Here is a 17,968-nt window from a genome sequence, read left to right as displayed (position 1 = left end):
GAGAATCAAGTTTCTGGGAGCAATCTTGGACTCAAGAGCAGGCCGTATTTATACTCCTCAGGATCGTTGGTTGGAAATATCAACCAAGATAACCAATATGTTACAGAGGCCAGCTGCATCAGTTTGTTCATGGATGTCCCTTCTAGGATCTCTCACTTGAATCCAGGATTATACTGTAAGAGGAAGACTAAGATTGAGAATCCCGCAGATCTGGCTCAACCAGTTTCGGGATGGAAGACTTGGAACTTCTCATAGCTTCTTCCGAAGGGAGATATTATGGTGGACGGTGGACATGAATGTGTTGCCAGGAGTTTCATTACGTCCTCGTTTACTGGATCTGACGCTTTATGCGGATGCCTCGAACACGGGTTGGGGTGCACACATGGACATTTGGCAGATTCAAGGTGTGTGGAATCTGTCAGAGGTGAATCTGCATTTAAGTGTCGGGAGATGTTAGCACTGTTAAAAGCGATCCGTTGCTTGGGGAATCGCTTGTACGGGAAGAGTCTCATGTTAGTATCGGACAATTCCCGGGTTTTATGGCATCAGGTATTATATAATTCCTACTATTACGGATTAGGATTATCATGATATCTATCATATCAACCATAACTGTAGGAAGTTAGAAGACTCTCCATCTCTGGGAATGTATTCCCTCACTGCTACTGAACAATCTGGAGATAAATTATTTATCTCTGACTAAGTCATAGTTATTCTTAGGAGGTTGAGTAATCAACTCTCAGTTAGTGGTATAGAGGGTAGTATCTTCCAAGGGTAACCCTCCTTCCTTACTTGGGATTCAGGCTACCATAATCCAGAGGGAATGTTTACGTTATAATTAGGAACAATTACATGTATTGTTAGTAATTGTTAGTAAACTTACCCCTGGATTATGGGGAGTAGTTTCCACCCTGTGTCCTCCCCACGAATTTGTCCTTAGAAGATGTCATAGATGTGTTGTTTTCAGAAAAATTATGAAGGGTTCTAGGATAACAATACAGTGACGTAAGGATCAAGGGAAATAACTCAGGGGTAGATTAGGTATACCACTAGGAATAGCTATGACTTAGTGTTAAAATAAATTTGATTTTCTGTATGTATTCTGTGTATCCACAAGAATAAGGCTACCATAATCCAGAGGTAAGTTTACTAACAATTACTAACAATACATGTAATTGTTCCTTTTCTGAACGATAATTCATATATTATTTCAATATTCATATATTTCAGTAATTTAGCAAATGGCATGTTCATTGTCATGTTCAATGTCATTTTCAATATGTTCCTGGGGTGTTGTGGAGATTTTATGAGTGCTTCTCCCTACAGTGTCAGCCAAGCCTTGGTGTACCATCTGAGTGAGCTGCGGGGAATGTCGTTGTGGTACGACAAGTTCGGGGTGCTGGGTCTCGACACCACAGATCTACAGAAGGCTGTGCAGCTTGCAGGAAGCTTTGTGCTCAACACCAGTCAGCTACAGCAGTAAGTAAAACAGGCTCCCATTGGTGGAATTGGTAATTGTTGTCTGAGTAACATAGGCTCCCATTGGTGGAATTGGTAATTGTTGTCTGAGTAACATAGGCTCCCGTTAATGGAATTGGTAATTGTTGGCCGAGTAACATAGGCTCCCATTTGTGGAATTGGTAATTGTTGTCTGAGTAACATAGGCTCCCATTAATGGAATCGGTAATTTGTTGGCCGAGTAACATAGGCTCCCATTAATGGAATTGGTAATTGTTGGCCGAGTAACATAGGCTCCCATTAATGGAATTGGTAGTTGTTGTCTGAGTATCATAGGCTCCCATGGTGGAATTGGTAATTGTTGTCTGAGTAACATAGGCTCCCATTTGTGGAATTGGTAATTGTTGGCCGAGTAACATAGGCTCCCATTTGTGGAATTGGTAATTGTTGTCTGAGTAACATAGGCTCCCATTGGTGGAATTGATAATTGTTGGCCGAGTAACATAGGCTCCCATTGACGGACTTCGTGATTTTTTGTCAGTGAGCAATACAAGCTACCAGTAGTGGAAAGATACTTGGCTGCATGCAGTTCAAGGGAGATAACTGTTATCATTATTGGTTCAATGTGTTCTTTTGTTTCTCAATATTTCAAAGAAAATAGGTGAACACTGTTTAGAAATACTGATTTGATTTACGTTCACTTAAGAACATTTGAAGCTCTAAGTATATGGTGAAGTTAATATTTGTAAAATTTTGCATGAACTTTACTTCCAACTACCAATCCATTCAGTAAACTGTACTAGAGAAATTAAGGTCATAGATTACAATTTGGGAGAGTAAGATTGTGTATTTTCAGGTGTGTTAATTGTTTTGAATTGGAATATATATGAATTGGAATATATATAGTCACCTGTTTAATTTCTACATGGCCAAGGGGCGGTGGGGTAGCCTAGTGGTTAAAGCGTTGGCTCGTCACGCCGAAGACCCGGGTTCGAATCCCCACATGGGTACAATGTGTGAAGCCCATTTCTGGTGTCCCCAGCCGTGATGTTGCTGGAATATTGCTAAAAGCGGTGTAAAAAACAAACTCAGTCAGTCAGTCTACATGGCCAAGGGGAGATAACTGATACTGTTTTCTATTTTAGGGTGATTGATGGTAGCATCAAGAATTTCAAGGCATTTTTCAGATGGCTGTACGTTGGTAAGATGTTTTACTTGTTACATAAGTTATAGACTGAGTATAAACCTTATGTCCTTTGATATCAATTTAGTCAGTTGAGTCTTGGCTTGCTGGATAAGATGGTTTATACATGGGCAAGTGTTGATATATTTAATATCAGAAGACATCAGGGCAAGATTCTGTTTTAATTTATCATCAAGATCATTAGTTCAGCTTGTGAAACCATAATAATCAGTGTTGAATGTTGTCATTTTTGTTTAAGTGTTAAAGTTACACATGGGCATGTTTTCTTAATGTAACTGTTATTATCTTTGCAGTGATTTTACGTCTTTCGAATGAACAACCACCAGCAGAACTGAGCAAGGTAAGACTGGGATGTTTGAAACATGAGTTAAGTTGTGATGAGAAAACCTAGTGGTTAAGGTGTTTGCTTGTTATACAGAAGTCCTGGGTTCAATTCCGTATCTGGATACTAGGTGTGAAGCTTATTCCAAGGGTTATTTGTTGTGATTTTTCAGGAACATTGCTAAAAGTTGTGAGAAACATGGAATATGATATTTTACTCGCTTTCTGATAATTAAAGGTGTATTTTTGCAGTTCTCATATTTGGATGAGATGTACGGAAATCTTATGTCACATTGCTACATTGATGAATACAAGTATTGATAGAGGTGAGGTGAAATTGGGTTTTACGTCGTGCTTGAGAATATTTCGCTCATATGACGACGTGCATGCGTGTGTATGTGTATGTGCGGCTGCTTGTACTAGCCCAGACTTAAGCTGGTTTTATAGTGCTAGCCCACTGAGATACCATGCCGCAGTGAAGGATGAATACCCCACTCAGACACATTATACTGACTCCGAGGCGACCAGTCCTTGTTGTACCCATTAATGCCAAGCGCCAGGCAGGGACCAACAAGTACCATATTTTAACGTCTTTTGGTATGACGCGGTCGGGGTACGAACCCGTGACCTTCCGCTCTCCGGGCGAACGCTAAGTATTGATAGAACAATAGATACTTGAGATATGTTCTTTGTGGACTTGTCATGTCTTTCTATTTGCAGATGACACAACACGATGTAAACTTTGTGGCTGAGTTTCTGCGGGACAACTTCACACAGTTTTCTCCAGTAAGAATTCTGTTGTCTAATCTTATATAGATGCTTCAGATTCTTAGTAATAACTGAAATAAGGCTGACAAGTGCTTACAAAAGTTAGCATAAAACCCAAGTCATTCCTCATTGGGATTCTGGTACCAAGCAACCCATTCTTGTCGTAAGAGATGACTACCAGGATAAGGTACTCATGATCAGTCTTGCTGACTTGGTTGACACATGTCATCATTTACCAATTGTGTAGATCAATGCTCATTATGTTGATCATTGGATTGTCTGGTCCACACTCGATTATTTACAGATTGCCATCATATAGCTGGATTACTGCAGAGTGTGGTGTTAAACAACAAACAAACAAATAAACCTGTATTGAAATAAGATATCATCTACAGCATGCAACATTTCATCTGACTTAATCTGTATTGTATGTAATAAATTGCTTGAAGCATTCATAAAAGCTCAAATGTAGATCTTGTGATGTGATTAATTGATTTCCCATAAAAGTATAAATCTTGCGATATGATTAACTGAACATCCTATAAAAGTGTAGATCTTGTGACGTGTTTAATTGAAGATCCCATAAAAGTGTAGATGTTGTGATGTGATTAATTGAAGATCTGATGAAAGTGTAGATCTTGTGATATGATTAATTGAAGATCCCATACAAGTGTAGATCTTGTGATATGATTAATTGAAGATCCCATAAAAGTGTAGATGTTGTGATGTGTTTAATTGAAGATCCCATACAAGTGTAGATGTTGTGATGTGATTAATTGAAGATCTGATGAAAGTGTAGATCTTGTGATATGATTAATTGAAGATCCCATACAAGTGTAGATGTTGTTATGTGATTAATTGAAGATCTGATATCATCTACAGCATGCATTATTTTATCTGACTTGATTTCCACATTGGATGGATAAATTACTTGAAACATTCATAAAAGCTCAAGTGTGACGTGATTGATTGAAGATCCCACAAAATAGTTTTTATGAATTGAGTTGACTCTTGTGTTGGTGTACTTTCCAGGAAGCCAACAACCTGTTTGGTGAATCAGATTCCGGGAAGAAGTCAGGATTTAAACTGGAAAAGGTTGGGCAGGTAAACAATGTTAAAGGCTTATAGGAGACCTGGAGTATCTCATGAAAATCAATTATTAATCACTGATATAATACTTTTCTGTGTGATGGCCTGTGGATACCTACATGGTTGGTCATGGAAGGTAAACATTTTGCTTTGCCATTCAATGTGCAGGTTTCCAAAATCTAGATATGACTGAGCATAGTATACAAACATATCTGATTTTACGCAGCCATTCATTGTGACTACTAAAGGGATTGAGTGGCCAGGCTCACTAATTTGGTTGAGTCATATTGAGTCCAAATTATGTGGATTGATGTTCATGATATAAATCACTGGATTGTCTAGTTCAGATTCACTTATTTATGGACTGCCATCATATAGATGAATTGTTAACTTGCAGTGGTAACAGCAAGCTTAACCACAGTGCATTTGTATTGGAAACTGCATCATGGTCCAAGGGAGATAATCTAATGCCTGTCATTGTTGGTTTGGTGTCTGTTGAGTTTGTCAATCATTCTTTATGCTGTTTTCAGTATTTAAAGAAAGAAAATCTGTCTTCTCCACCTGACACATCAAACAACCCCTGGCAACAGTACCTCAATGCCAGTACATTCCATACAGGTGAGACAAAGTATCTGATTGTGAGCAAGTTATAAAGGTGGCACATACAGTACCTCAATGCCAGTACATTCCATACAGGTGAGACAAAGTGTCTGATTGTGAGCAAGTTATAAAGGTGGCACATACAGAATCAGATTCTGATTAAGATGACTTATTATTATACAGGTGAGACACATACAGTACCCCAGTACAAGCACTTTCCATACAGGTGAGACACATACAGTACCCCAGTACAAGCACTTTCCATACAGGTGAGACACATACAGTACCCCAGTACAAGCACTTTCCATACAGGTGAGACACATACAGTACCCCAGTACAAGCACTTTCCATACAGGTGAGACACATACAGTACCCCAGTGAGACAAGCACTTTCCATACAGGTGAGACACATACAGTACCCCAGTACAAGCACTTTCCATACAGGTGAGACACATACAGTACCCCAGTACAAGCACTTTCCATACAGGTGAGACACATACAGTACCCCAGTACAAGCACTTTCCATACAGGTGAGACACATACAGTACCCCAGTACAAGCACTTTCCATACAGGTGAGACACATACAGTACCCCAGTACACTTTCCATACAGGTGAGACACATACAGTTTCCAGTACATGCACTTCCAGGTGAGACATACAGTACCCCAGTACAAGCACTTTCCATACAGGTGAGACACATACAGTACCCCAGTACAAGCACTTTCCATACAGGTGAGACACATACAGTACCCCAGTACAAGCACTTTCCATACAGGTGAGACACATACAGTACCCCAGTACAAGCACTTTCCATACAGGTGAGACACATACAGTACCCCAGTACAAGCACTTTCCATACAGGTGACAAGCACTTTCATACATACAGTACCACTTTCCATACAGGTGAGACACATACAGTACCCCAGTACAAGCACTTTCCATACAGGTGAGACACATACAGTACAGTACACATACAGTACCCCAATTACAAGCCCCATACAGGTGACACATACAGCACTTTCCATACAGGTGAGACACATACAGTACCCCAGTACATGCACTTTCCATACAGGTGAGACACATACAGTACCCCAGTACACACTTTCCATACAGTAGACACATACAGTACCCCCAGTACAAGCACTTTCCATACAGGTGGAGACACATACAGTACCCCAGTACAAGCACTTTCCATACAGGTGAGACACATACAGTACCCCAGTACAAGCACTTTCCATACAGGTGAGACACATACAGTACCCCAGTACATGCACTTTCCATACAGTAGACACATACAGTACCCCAGTACATGCACTTTCCATACAGGTGAGACACATACAGTACCCCAGTACATGCATGCACTTTCCATACAGGTGAGACACATACAGTACCCCAGTACAAGCACTTTCCATACAGGTACAGTACCCCAGTACAACCATACAGGTGAGACACATACAGTACCCCAGTACATGCACTTTCCATACAGGTGAGACACATACAGTACCCCAGTACCAGCACTTTCCATACAGGTGAGACACATACAGTACCCCAGTGCAAGCACTTTCCATACAGGTGAGACACATACAGTACCCCAGTACAAGCACTTTCCATACAGGTGAGACACATACAGTACCCCAGTACAAGCACTTTCCATACAGGTGAGACACATACAGTACCCCAGTACAAGCACTTTCCATACAGGTGAGACACATACAGTACCCCAGTACAAGCACTTTCCATACAGGTGAGACACATACAGTACCCCAGTACATGCACTTTCCATACAGGTGAGACACATACAGTACCTACGTCCCAACAGTTTCAATGGACTCAAAAAAGTTCTTATGCTGTTTTATGTTGCACAATTGTCATTATTATGTAGTTTTTTTAATTCAAATATACTATTTTGCATTTACTTTGTGCCCATATGAAATTGTTACAAAATTTAGAAATGACCACAACAGTGATCCATAGTTTGATGTGACATTGTGTTGTTTATATTACAGACAGCCCTGTGCTGTACCCAGTAGATAGCAACCACTCTCTTGTACAGCTCCAGGTGGAGTAGATGACCACAACAGTGTTCCATAGTTTGATGTGACATTGTGTTGTTTATATTACAGACAGCCCTGTGCTGTACCCAGTAGATAGCAACCTCTCTCTTGTACAGCTCCAGGTGGAGTAGATGACCACAACAGTGATCCATAGTTTGATGTGACATTGTGTTGTTTATATTACAGACAGCCCTGTGCTGTACCCAGTAGATAGCAACCTCTCTCTTGTACAGCTCCAGGTGGAGTAGATGACCACAACAGTGATCCATAGTTTGATGTGACATTGTGTTGTTTATATTACAGACAGCCCTGTGCTGTACCCAGTAGATAGCAACCACTCTCTTGTACAGCTCCAGGTGGAGTAGATGACCACAACAGTGATCCATAGGTTGATGGGATATTGTGTTGTTTATATTACAGACAGCCCTGTGCTGTACCCAGTAGATAGCAACCACTCTCTTGTACAGCTCCAAGAGCAGCTGGTTGAGCTGATGACCACAACAGTGTTCCATAAACCAGCGGTCAGTACAAACCATATTTGTATGGAGATAAGCATAAATCAGATTAAAAGGCCACACCTGTCAGTTGTCTCAGGTGCTGCAATGTGCTGTGCAAGATTGTATCTGTAATCATAGCAGCAACCTGTAATCGTGGGTTCAAATCCCAGGTTTGTCCTGGTCTTTCTTGGTTTGTCTGCATTATGCCCTTGCTCATGCAAGGCTCAATTTAGTGCTTTGTTACTTGCACTGGTGCAACCCAATATTACATAGTGCAACCTAGTTATTAGTCTAACTTGCACCAAGTGCAAGTCAATGTTTGAGTGGGTAAACTTCTTAATAATTCAGTAGCATATTTCTTTCATTACATAATGCAATAAAAGCAGTACAACTGAAATCTGGCTGGTGCAACTGTTTTATCTTAGGTTGCACCTGGTGCAAGTAGGTTAACATCTCTTAAATCGAGCCCTGTCATGGATATCCCATAATGGAAAACATCAAAGACTCGCAGCAATTCAGCTTTGTACCCATGTCTAGCTGGCACTTGATATAACCGAAATGGAATCTACATGCAGACTTAACCCAAACACACCAACTCTAGTGGATGTAAAACTTTCTTTCTTTGGTTGGTAAATAAACTTATTAGTATCAGTTTGGAACATGTGACTTTTATAGCGTCTCTAGTATTGCCTATCAGAACACCATAGCCTACTGAGGGGAGGTGGGGTAGCCTAGTGGTTAAAGCGTTGGCTCGTCACGCCGAAGACCTGGGTTCGAAATCCCAACATGGGTACAATGTGTGAAGCCCATTTCTGGTGTCCCCTACCGTGATGTTGCTGGAATATTGCTAAAAGCGGCGTAAAACCAAACTCAGTCAGTCAGTCAGCCATAGCCTACTGTGTTTATTCCACCTATCTCAGTTTACATCCAGGACTCGGTGGAGTAGCCCAGAGGTTAAAGCTTTGTCTTGCAGTACTGAATGCTACAGCTATTGTCCTCCTAGTTATGGTATTTGAGGTCCTTGAGGTAGCCTAATGTCAGCTTTGTCAAGACATGACGGATTAAGTATAATATAAAAGAATCAGTTACTCCGTTACATTTTTTTAGTAATATGAGATGATAAATAAAAATGGATGACATGCCTATGATCTTCATATAGACAGACAGATGATTTTATTTATGTCTCACTTGTAGTTACATTCGCCATCGCGAAGACCCGGGTTCCAATCCCCACATGGGTACAATGTGTGAAGCCCATTTCTGGTGTCCCCCGCCGTGATGTTGCTGGAATATTGCAAAAAGCATAAACCAAACTCAGTCAGTCAGTGTAGTTACATTAAAGCACATAGAATTATCACAGATATACAATAAAATATAGATTAAATGTACTTCGACCAGTCACTCAGCGACTTATGAGAGACAATATCACATTATAAACATACAAAATACATGGTGAAATATGTACATGTGCATGTAATGTTGTGTGTTTCAGGTTGTGATAGGCCAGTCCCTCCACTGTATGTGCACCAACCATCTCTTCACACTCACAAGGTAGGCGATGCAAGAGGCAAAGCCAGAATGTAGTACTGGGCCCTCATTCTCGAAACGTTCATAGTCCTAAGAATTGTTAACTTTGATCGTAGCCAATGTGTTAAGAATGTGCTTAAGAAGTTTGTAAGGCTACGAACGTTTCGAGAATAGCTAGCCTGAACTCTAAATAATCAATGATCATACATTTATTCCTGGGTTTTGGTTTGAAAGTCATTCAGGAATGAGTGGAGATGGATTTTTATTTTTTTAAAATTTTTTTTTGGTGCCATTTTTTAGGTACAGAGAATTTGAGACCTTGTGGGCATTTTGGGTTAACCCAGACATGCCTGTTAGATGATTGATGTTACCTTAGCTGAATGGAATTTGTTCAGAACATCAATCACCTGTTTATCCGGTCCATAATTGATAATTGATTAAATGGCTTGAATATTGCTGTGTGTAGTTGTAAACCACAGACAGGCTTGTGTCCTTACGGCAGACATTTTCTCTCTTAATGCTACTGCCACTGTGAAAGATCTTCTAAAGGATTATTACTAATGTCCTTGTTTTCCTTCTAGACCTGAAGATTCCACTCCTAGGAAGCCGGTCTTCTGTCAGTAAGTTGAACTTTGCTTGATCAAGATGAAGGGTTTACTTTAAATACTTACCCGTGAAGGTCCGGGTTAGAATATTGATCTTCAGTAACCCATGCTTGTCGTAAGGGCGACTAACGGGATCGGGTGGTCAGACTCACTGACTTGGCTGACACATGTCATCAGTTCCAAATTGCGCAGACCGATGCTCATGCTGTTGATCACTGGATTGTATGGTCCAGACTCGATTATTTACAGACTGCAGCCATATAGCTGGAATATTGCTGAGTGCGGCGTAAAAATAAACTCACTCACTCACTCACTCACTCACTTTTAAATACTATTGCAGATCAATAACAACTGAAACATGATTTGTAATTCAGAGCTGAATCATCAACAGGAAGCAAGCTTAAGGGTCCGAGCGGGAGGGGGTTACAGTGTTGTAAACAGATAGGGTGCTTGAGAGGGGCGGTGGGGTAACCTAGTGGTTAAAGTGTTTTCTCGTCATTCCGAAGGCCCGGGTTTGATTCCACACATGGGTACAGTGTGTGAATCCTATTTCTGGTGTCCCCCACCGTGATATTGCTGGAATATTGCTAAAAACTGCGTAAAACTGTATCCACTCACTGTGCTTGAGGACCCGTGAAGGTCCGAGTTAGAATTGATCTTCAGTAACCCATGCTTGTCGTACGAGGCGACTAACGGGATCGGGTGGTCATGCTCGCTGATTGGATTGACACATGTCATCGCATCCCAATTGCGTAGATCGATGTTCATACTGTTGATCCCTGGATCCAGACTTGATTATTTATAGACCTCAGCCATATAGCTGGAATATTGCTGGGTGCGGCGTAAAACTAAACTCACTCACTCACTCACTGTGCTTGAGTACCAAGGTTGGGTGAGTAGTTGTTAGAGGAAGGAGTTCTAGTTCAGGGTGTGGTTAGTCGTTGTCAGGGCAGGAAGTGATCTTGGTAACAGGTTGATACATGTTTGTCTTGGTGAGCTGATGTTTGTACTGAAGTGACCTTTTATCTACTGCAGGTTCACAGATGTCGAGAGACAAAGGTGCTACACGGTCTTCACAGCAGACTTCCTTCCATGTGACAAGTTCCTTGTGCTCCAGCAACCCACAGACCCCAACAGGTAGCACGCTCATCACAGATCCATAACAGTATAATCACATGAAATGAAATAATAATTTCAATTGTAAATTTTATGTTGGCTATTAAAACATACAAGATTGACAATTGGGTGAGTGTTGAATTGACCCCCGCTGCATGTGTAAAAGTTGTTTTAGAAAAATCCCCAAACAGGTTTGACCACATTCATTCTTTCTTGGTGATGTTGGTCTTGGTAGTGTCGTCCTATTTCATGTAATGTTAATTGTAGTTGAAGGTAAAACGGATACAAGAAGGCTATATGGGCCAAAACCAGTTACAGCGAAATGTGAAGAGTTATTTCCCCTTGTCCATATTCCCCTTGCCTGTCACAATGCTCAAATATTTTACTAGCGCTTCACTTAATAATCATCTCTTGTGCAATGTTACTACTTTTAGCAATGTTCCATGGAATTCTGATGCTATGTATGTTATTTCGTTTACTTATATGCCCTTTGAGAAAAAATGTGTTTCAAGATGTTGTACATTTCCACAATTCTACACAGGACTGACACAGACAGCGGCATCCTGGCCGTATCCATTGGAACACTGGCATCCTCCAACCCCAACAGCAGTGCCACATCTGACTCAGAAAGGTAGGATCCTGTTGCTTCTGTGACATGTTTTTATTTACCATGCATGTTACTTGGGGACCTTGTGGTGGGACACAGTGGCTCAGAATCACTGTTCAGAGTAGTGTCCCCTGGCTCACACAATGTGCTAGATTTGAATCTTAATTCTCATCTCTCCATCTGTCCGTCTGTAATCATTTTGTTTCCGGAGTATAACTCAAAAAACGTTCAAAATCTTTCAGTAAAACTTGGCAGATATATGAGGCAGATCCCAAAGTGGTGCCTTTTGCTATTTACAGATTTTTGTCATTTATATTTTTCATGGTTTCCATGGAAACGTTTTGGACTTAGTCTCAAAAGGGAAGGTGGGCTTCGTTGCTGGAGCACAACTCAAAAATAGTTCAATATCTTTCTTCAAGACTTGGCAGATATATCAAACAGATCTTGAAGTGGTGCCTTTTGCTATTTGCAGATTTTGGCATTTATACTTTTCCTGATTTCCATGATTTCCTGATTTGGACTTAGTCCCAAAAAATCAAGTTGGACTTTAAGTAACTGTCAGATGATTTGTTCTTTCAAATTTGTTGGGGCCGGGAGAATTTGTCATCTTCTGATGACTCTTGTAATAATTCTAATATTATTATGTTCTTATAATTATAATTATGATAATTATTGGTCTGTCTGCTATATAATCATGCCTCTAACCAATCATATTAAGTTCACAAGCTACAATCTGATTGTCCAACTGTGCAAAGTGAGAAAAAAATTCACTCTCTCTCTCACTCTCTCTCTCACATTATCCACTGTAGTGAAGCGTCATTCCTTTGTGGTAAATACCCAGGTTTTGTTTTGAGAACAATGTCATGAGGCTAAAACCAGCTCTCGAATCAAGATATTGTTATAAACGTGATAAATGCTTCACTATTTTACATAGAATAGTGACTCGACTGATGGATGTCACTGCGATTGCAGAGATTGATGCTTATGATGTCAGTGAGGTCATTCTGTATGATTTTGCAAAGGGATCGTAACATGTGAAAAGATATATTGGCGATGAAGATAGTGACATCAGTTCCAAACCGAATCTATAATAATAATAATCAAATCTGGACCAGATAATCCTGTGATTGGCATCATGCGCATCGACCTATTCAACTAGGGTACCATGCAAGTGGCAGAGGTAGCATTTAGCCTGTTAAGTGGTGATTATATGTTCTGAATACTATTTATGTTGTGGTGTAATTTTCAGTATATTTTTACATACCGTTTTGCATAAGTATAAATCTCGGATGTTTTTTTCGGTTCCAGGGTTTTAGAAAATGTTGATTTTTTAATCTGTCTACTCCCAGCATGGATGAAATATTGCCGTCATGACATTTGAACTAATTCCCATGGGTATCAAGTAGGGCTGGCTTAAAGAATCGACGGTGGAAAAAATATTTTATGGGAAGAATTATTAATGATCGTTGATTATGGAAATTGTGTCATGGCTTATATCTTACATAAACTATTGTGATGGAAGAAAGTTTTCATTTCCAGCTACAATGCAAGTTATTTATTTGCTGCTTCAGTTATTTTCAGGAGACTGTTACTGTAAGTGATTCATGTATCATGTTTCCTTTCAGACATGTTTTCATTTTTCTCCAAGAATGGGGTCGGTGGGGTAGCCTAGTAGTTAGAGCGTTTGCTTGTCACGCCGAAGACCGGGTTCGATTCCCCACATGGGTACAATGTGTGAAGCCCATTTCTGGTGTTCCCCGCCGTGATATTTCTGGAATATTGCTAAAAGTGGCATAAAACCATACTCACTCACTCACTCTCCAAGAATGTCTGATACATTTTGATAATTAATCGTTCATTTGTTAATGATTAGTGATCTCTTTGATTTTGATAACCAGCCCCAGTATTAAGACATGTGACCTGTGAAGATCCGGGTTAGAATTGGTCTTCATCTACCCATGCTTGTCGTAAGTGGCGACTAACGGGATCAAGTTGTCAGGCTTACTGTCATTGACACATGTCATTAAATCCCAAATGTGTAGATTGATGCTTATGCTATTGATCACTGGATTGTCTGGTCCAGACTCAATTATTTACAGATCGCAGCCATATAGCTGTAATATTGCTGAGTGAGTCGTTAAACAACAACAACCAATCATTTATGACATGTCTCTGTATGGTATGGCTTTGTATTTGAAGCATTCATAAAATCCCAACAACCACCATGATTGACCTGTGTGTGTTCCGCATCTGTTGAGAACATCAGCAGCCCATGTTGCTATACAGTTTGTGTCATCATGCATGACATGCGCACCACAAGCACCTGCAGTCTTAATGAATGCATTCTTTCTTAAAACACATCTTTTATAAACTATTAAAAACCAGGTTGTTTTCCTCAAAACAAAATATGAAAATGATTTATCAGAGACATGTAAATATGACAGATGGTCGGCCGATGTAAATCTGTGCATTCTGCAACAAGGCAGCTGTGTACAATCTAGCCCTGTGTCGCATTCCTTCACACACTAATTACCATTATTACACTGAATCACTACCAGGACACAGAGCAGTGAGCCACTCGCTGTATATCAACTTTCTTGCGTACATAGAGACAAGGCTTATTGTCTGGACTTGCTGGCTTTGTCAAGGCTTCTAATGGACTTCGTCCTTGTTCGGATCACTTGTTCCGAGTTATTTATGTAAAGTACACTTTGATGTGATATTATGATTGTGTGGTTATGTAAGTCACCCTAAATTCTGCTCTTTGATGTTGCAAAATTTGAGGGGGTGCCCATGAACCAACACAGTGTATGCTGATTGGTCAATACTCTATGACTTAGTATTCATGATCCGTTTCTGGTATGTTTCTGCATGTGTGTGTATACTCACATCTGTTCAGTCAAACCTGCACACATGTTCTCTTAAACACACACACACACACACATATTCTCTCTCTCCCTCTCTTCTCTCTCATGCACACATATTCAGTCAAACTTGCACACACATTCTGTCGACACACATATTCTCTCTCTCTCTCTCACACACACAGACATTTTCGGTCAAACATTCGTGCACGTACACACACACGCACAGACAGAGACATTTTCAGTCAAACATATTTGCGAGCGTGCACACACACACACACAGAGAGACATTTTCAGTCAAACATATATGCATGCGCACACACACACACACACAGAAGGAAAAGATACCTTTCTAATGAATGTTTAAGACATCACAATTCACTGCACATAGTTGTGTTCCTTAAGAATGTCAGGATCTATTTTCAAAATCCGGAATTTTTTTAGCTTGAATTTAATAATGTTAAGTCTGTTGGCGCCATACTTGACTGAAGCCTGGGTCTGATGAATTGTTTGGTCTAGTAAGATCAGCTAACAATAACAAAATGTACAAAACGTATGCTAATTGCCATGCACATTAAAAGTGGATTTTTTAACAGACTTTTGATAAATGTCGACAAGCAGATACACCATGAAATAACCGAACAAAAGTTCAGAGGGACATTAAAACCAACTCGCTCACTCACTCAGCCACCTACTCACTCACTCACTCACTCACCCAGTGGATGTTGGTTTGAATGATATCCCAGTCGAACGGAAGGAGGCCAGTGTGAGAGAGTGCGTTGTGACATTGTAAGATGGTATTTAAGTGAGTTATCAGAGTATGCAGCATACAGTATTGCCTTACATGCTGTCACGTTTAACCAAGGCAGCTTCCTTGTCTATCCCACAGTTAACCTTGTCTATCCCTTCAGTTAACCTTGTCTATCCCTTCAGTTAACCTTGTCTATCCCTTCAGTTAGAAAGTCTGCAAGAGCTTCTACTGGGTAGTTTTAGGGTTGTCAGCTGTACCAGTGTGTTTGCAAGTGTTGAAAGGTCGGCTTTGAATGGTGTGAGCGTTCCCTTATATTGTTCTGGTGTTGAACACTTCACTCACTTATTCAGTAGTGACCTAGATCCTTCCGTGAGCCCTGGTGTTTGTTTGACTGTACCGTACGCATGAAACATAGTAACTCACAACTGCCTCACTCCACAACCTTCTTGGTCTTGGTTGAAATACGCACAAAATAAATCCAGTTTAAAGTTGAGATACACACACTCACTAGTAGGTTGTAGGGCCCTCCCATGCGTCATCTCCTCTCACTTGGAGTTGAAAGTTCAGTGCCATCCCAACTGAATTATATTGCCACTACACTGTCCTTATCTAACCACCCACCCATCCATCCATCCGTCCATCCATCTACTCATTTATCCATCCACCCATCCATCCATTAACCCATCCATCCAACTACCAATCCATCCACCCATCCACACCTGCAAAGGTCCGGGTTAGAATGTACCTTCAGCAACCGACCACCGCGGTGTAGTGGTTAGAACGTCCGCCCGGAGAGAAGGAAGGTCGCGGGTTCGATCCCCGACCGCTTCATACCAAAAAACGTCAAAATATGGTACTTGTTGGTCCCCTGCCTGGCGCCCGGCATTAATGGGTACAACATGGACTGGTGGGCTTGGAGTCAGTATAATGTGTCTGAGTGGGGTATTCATGCTTCACTGCGGCATGGTATCTCAGTGGGCTAGCACTATAAAACCAGCTTCAGTCTGGGCTAGGTACAAGCAGTTGCACATACATATACACATTGCATGCAAGTCGTCATATGAGCAAAATATTCTCAAGCACAACGTTAAACCCAATTTCACCTCACCTCACCTTCAGCAACCTAAGAGGCGACTAACGGGATTGGGTGGTCAGGCTCGCTGGCTTGGTTGACACGTCATCAGTTCCCAATTACGCAGATCAATGCTCATGCTGTTGATCACTGGATTGTCTGGTCCAGACTTTATTATTTACAGACTGGCGCCATATAGCTGGAATATTGCTGAGTGCGGTGTACAACTGAACTCATCCACTCCACCCATCCACCCACCCAATATGTGCCAAATGCTATTGCATTTACTCGCCTAAACTAGCTTCATTTTTCATCATGCCACCAGATACTCACATCAAACTAGTGGCATAAGTCACAGACTGCCATCTGTGTACCACCGATCCATCTACCCATTTTCCCATTCCCATTTTTCCTGCAATCTCTCCATTTTTCCTTCTGTTCTTTTTTCATCCATCCTTCCTGCAATCTCCCTTTTGTAGCTTCTATCGTATCCCTCCATCCATCCTTCATCTAGTCTGCCCATCCTTCCTTCAACCTATCTATCCCCTCCCCCATCCACCTTTCTTCCCCTCCTTCCATCATTCCTCACGTCCTTCTATCCATCTGATTATCCGTCCTTCGCCGCCTCCCCTCTTGTCATCATATCATCCGCCCACCCAATCCCATAAAGTCAAATTCCAACTATCCAATCAGGGTACATAAAACTTGTGAATGTAGAGATCCACTTTTCTCACACTACTCCAAACACTGTCTCCAAAGCTAGAACTCATATTTCAGCAGATAAACAACAACAACTCAAATGATTTTCAAGATTTTTATTTCATTTGATTTATTTCTGTGTAATCATTGTTCTCTCACCTGTAGAATCATGCTATGTACATGACTATCATTATGCCATTTATAATTACAACATCAGAGACTTGGCAACGTACCTGTGATTTAATTGTCGTCAAAGTTGTGTGGTTGAGTCACAACATTTACCCTCACCACCACAACGGTCACCTCACCAAGGTCAACAGAAAAATGGGGCCCAAAGCAGAAAAGTCAATTTGTGTATCTGGTTGATTTTTTTCTGTTAATTTTAAATTTGATACAGGTGACTTTGTTCGCCATGTCCGTTGATTTGGTCTGTATTTGATACAGCTGAGTGGAGCTTCTCCACACAATACATACAACCGATTTCAACTTGTTTTGTACATACAATTTAAGCATGTTGTAATGCCAGTAGTATTCCAATCATGGAACCCTTGTTTCAGAACACTTTAATACTTTTTGAATGAAAATATATGCTAAAGTGAAGGCTACAATATGTCTTAATTCAATTCTATTTTTGCTGCTATTAGTTAATTACAATTTGAAAAATCATTTTATCCATTATTTTATTACATTCAGTCAAAGTACATCTGACATTATTAACTGATATTCAAAATTCAG

General features: G+C 40.6%; 1 protein-coding gene across 1 annotated transcript in view; it reads left to right on the top strand.

Annotated features, from left to right (window-relative positions):
* Positions 1–17,968, top strand: part of LOC124272606 (anaphase-promoting complex subunit 4-like) — a 184,685-nt gene that overhangs the window by 52,053 nt on the left and 114,664 nt on the right. The window contains exons 13-23 of the mRNA XM_046707806.1: positions 1,327–1,479; positions 2,604–2,659; positions 2,956–3,002; positions 3,704–3,769; positions 4,784–4,855; positions 5,371–5,458; positions 7,916–8,016; positions 9,485–9,543; positions 10,101–10,139; positions 11,160–11,261; positions 11,782–11,871. Coding sequence (XP_046563762.1) covers positions 1,327–1,479; positions 2,604–2,659; positions 2,956–3,002; positions 3,704–3,769; positions 4,784–4,855; positions 5,371–5,458; positions 7,916–8,016; positions 9,485–9,543; positions 10,101–10,139; positions 11,160–11,261; positions 11,782–11,871 — 873 coding nt within the window. The remainder of the gene's footprint in view (positions 1–1,326; positions 1,480–2,603; positions 2,660–2,955; positions 3,003–3,703; positions 3,770–4,783; positions 4,856–5,370; positions 5,459–7,915; positions 8,017–9,484; positions 9,544–10,100; positions 10,140–11,159; positions 11,262–11,781; positions 11,872–17,968) is intronic.

This window comes from Haliotis rubra, unplaced genomic scaffold (genome assembly GCF_003918875.1).
Source record: "Haliotis rubra isolate DU_JTF1 unplaced genomic scaffold, ASM391887v1 Scf171, whole genome shotgun sequence".
Classification (NCBI taxonomy): domain Eukaryota; kingdom Metazoa; phylum Mollusca; class Gastropoda; order Lepetellida; family Haliotidae; genus Haliotis; species Haliotis rubra.
The sequence above is the reverse complement of the archived record's forward strand: the minus strand, read 5'-3'. Positions and strand labels throughout refer to the sequence as shown.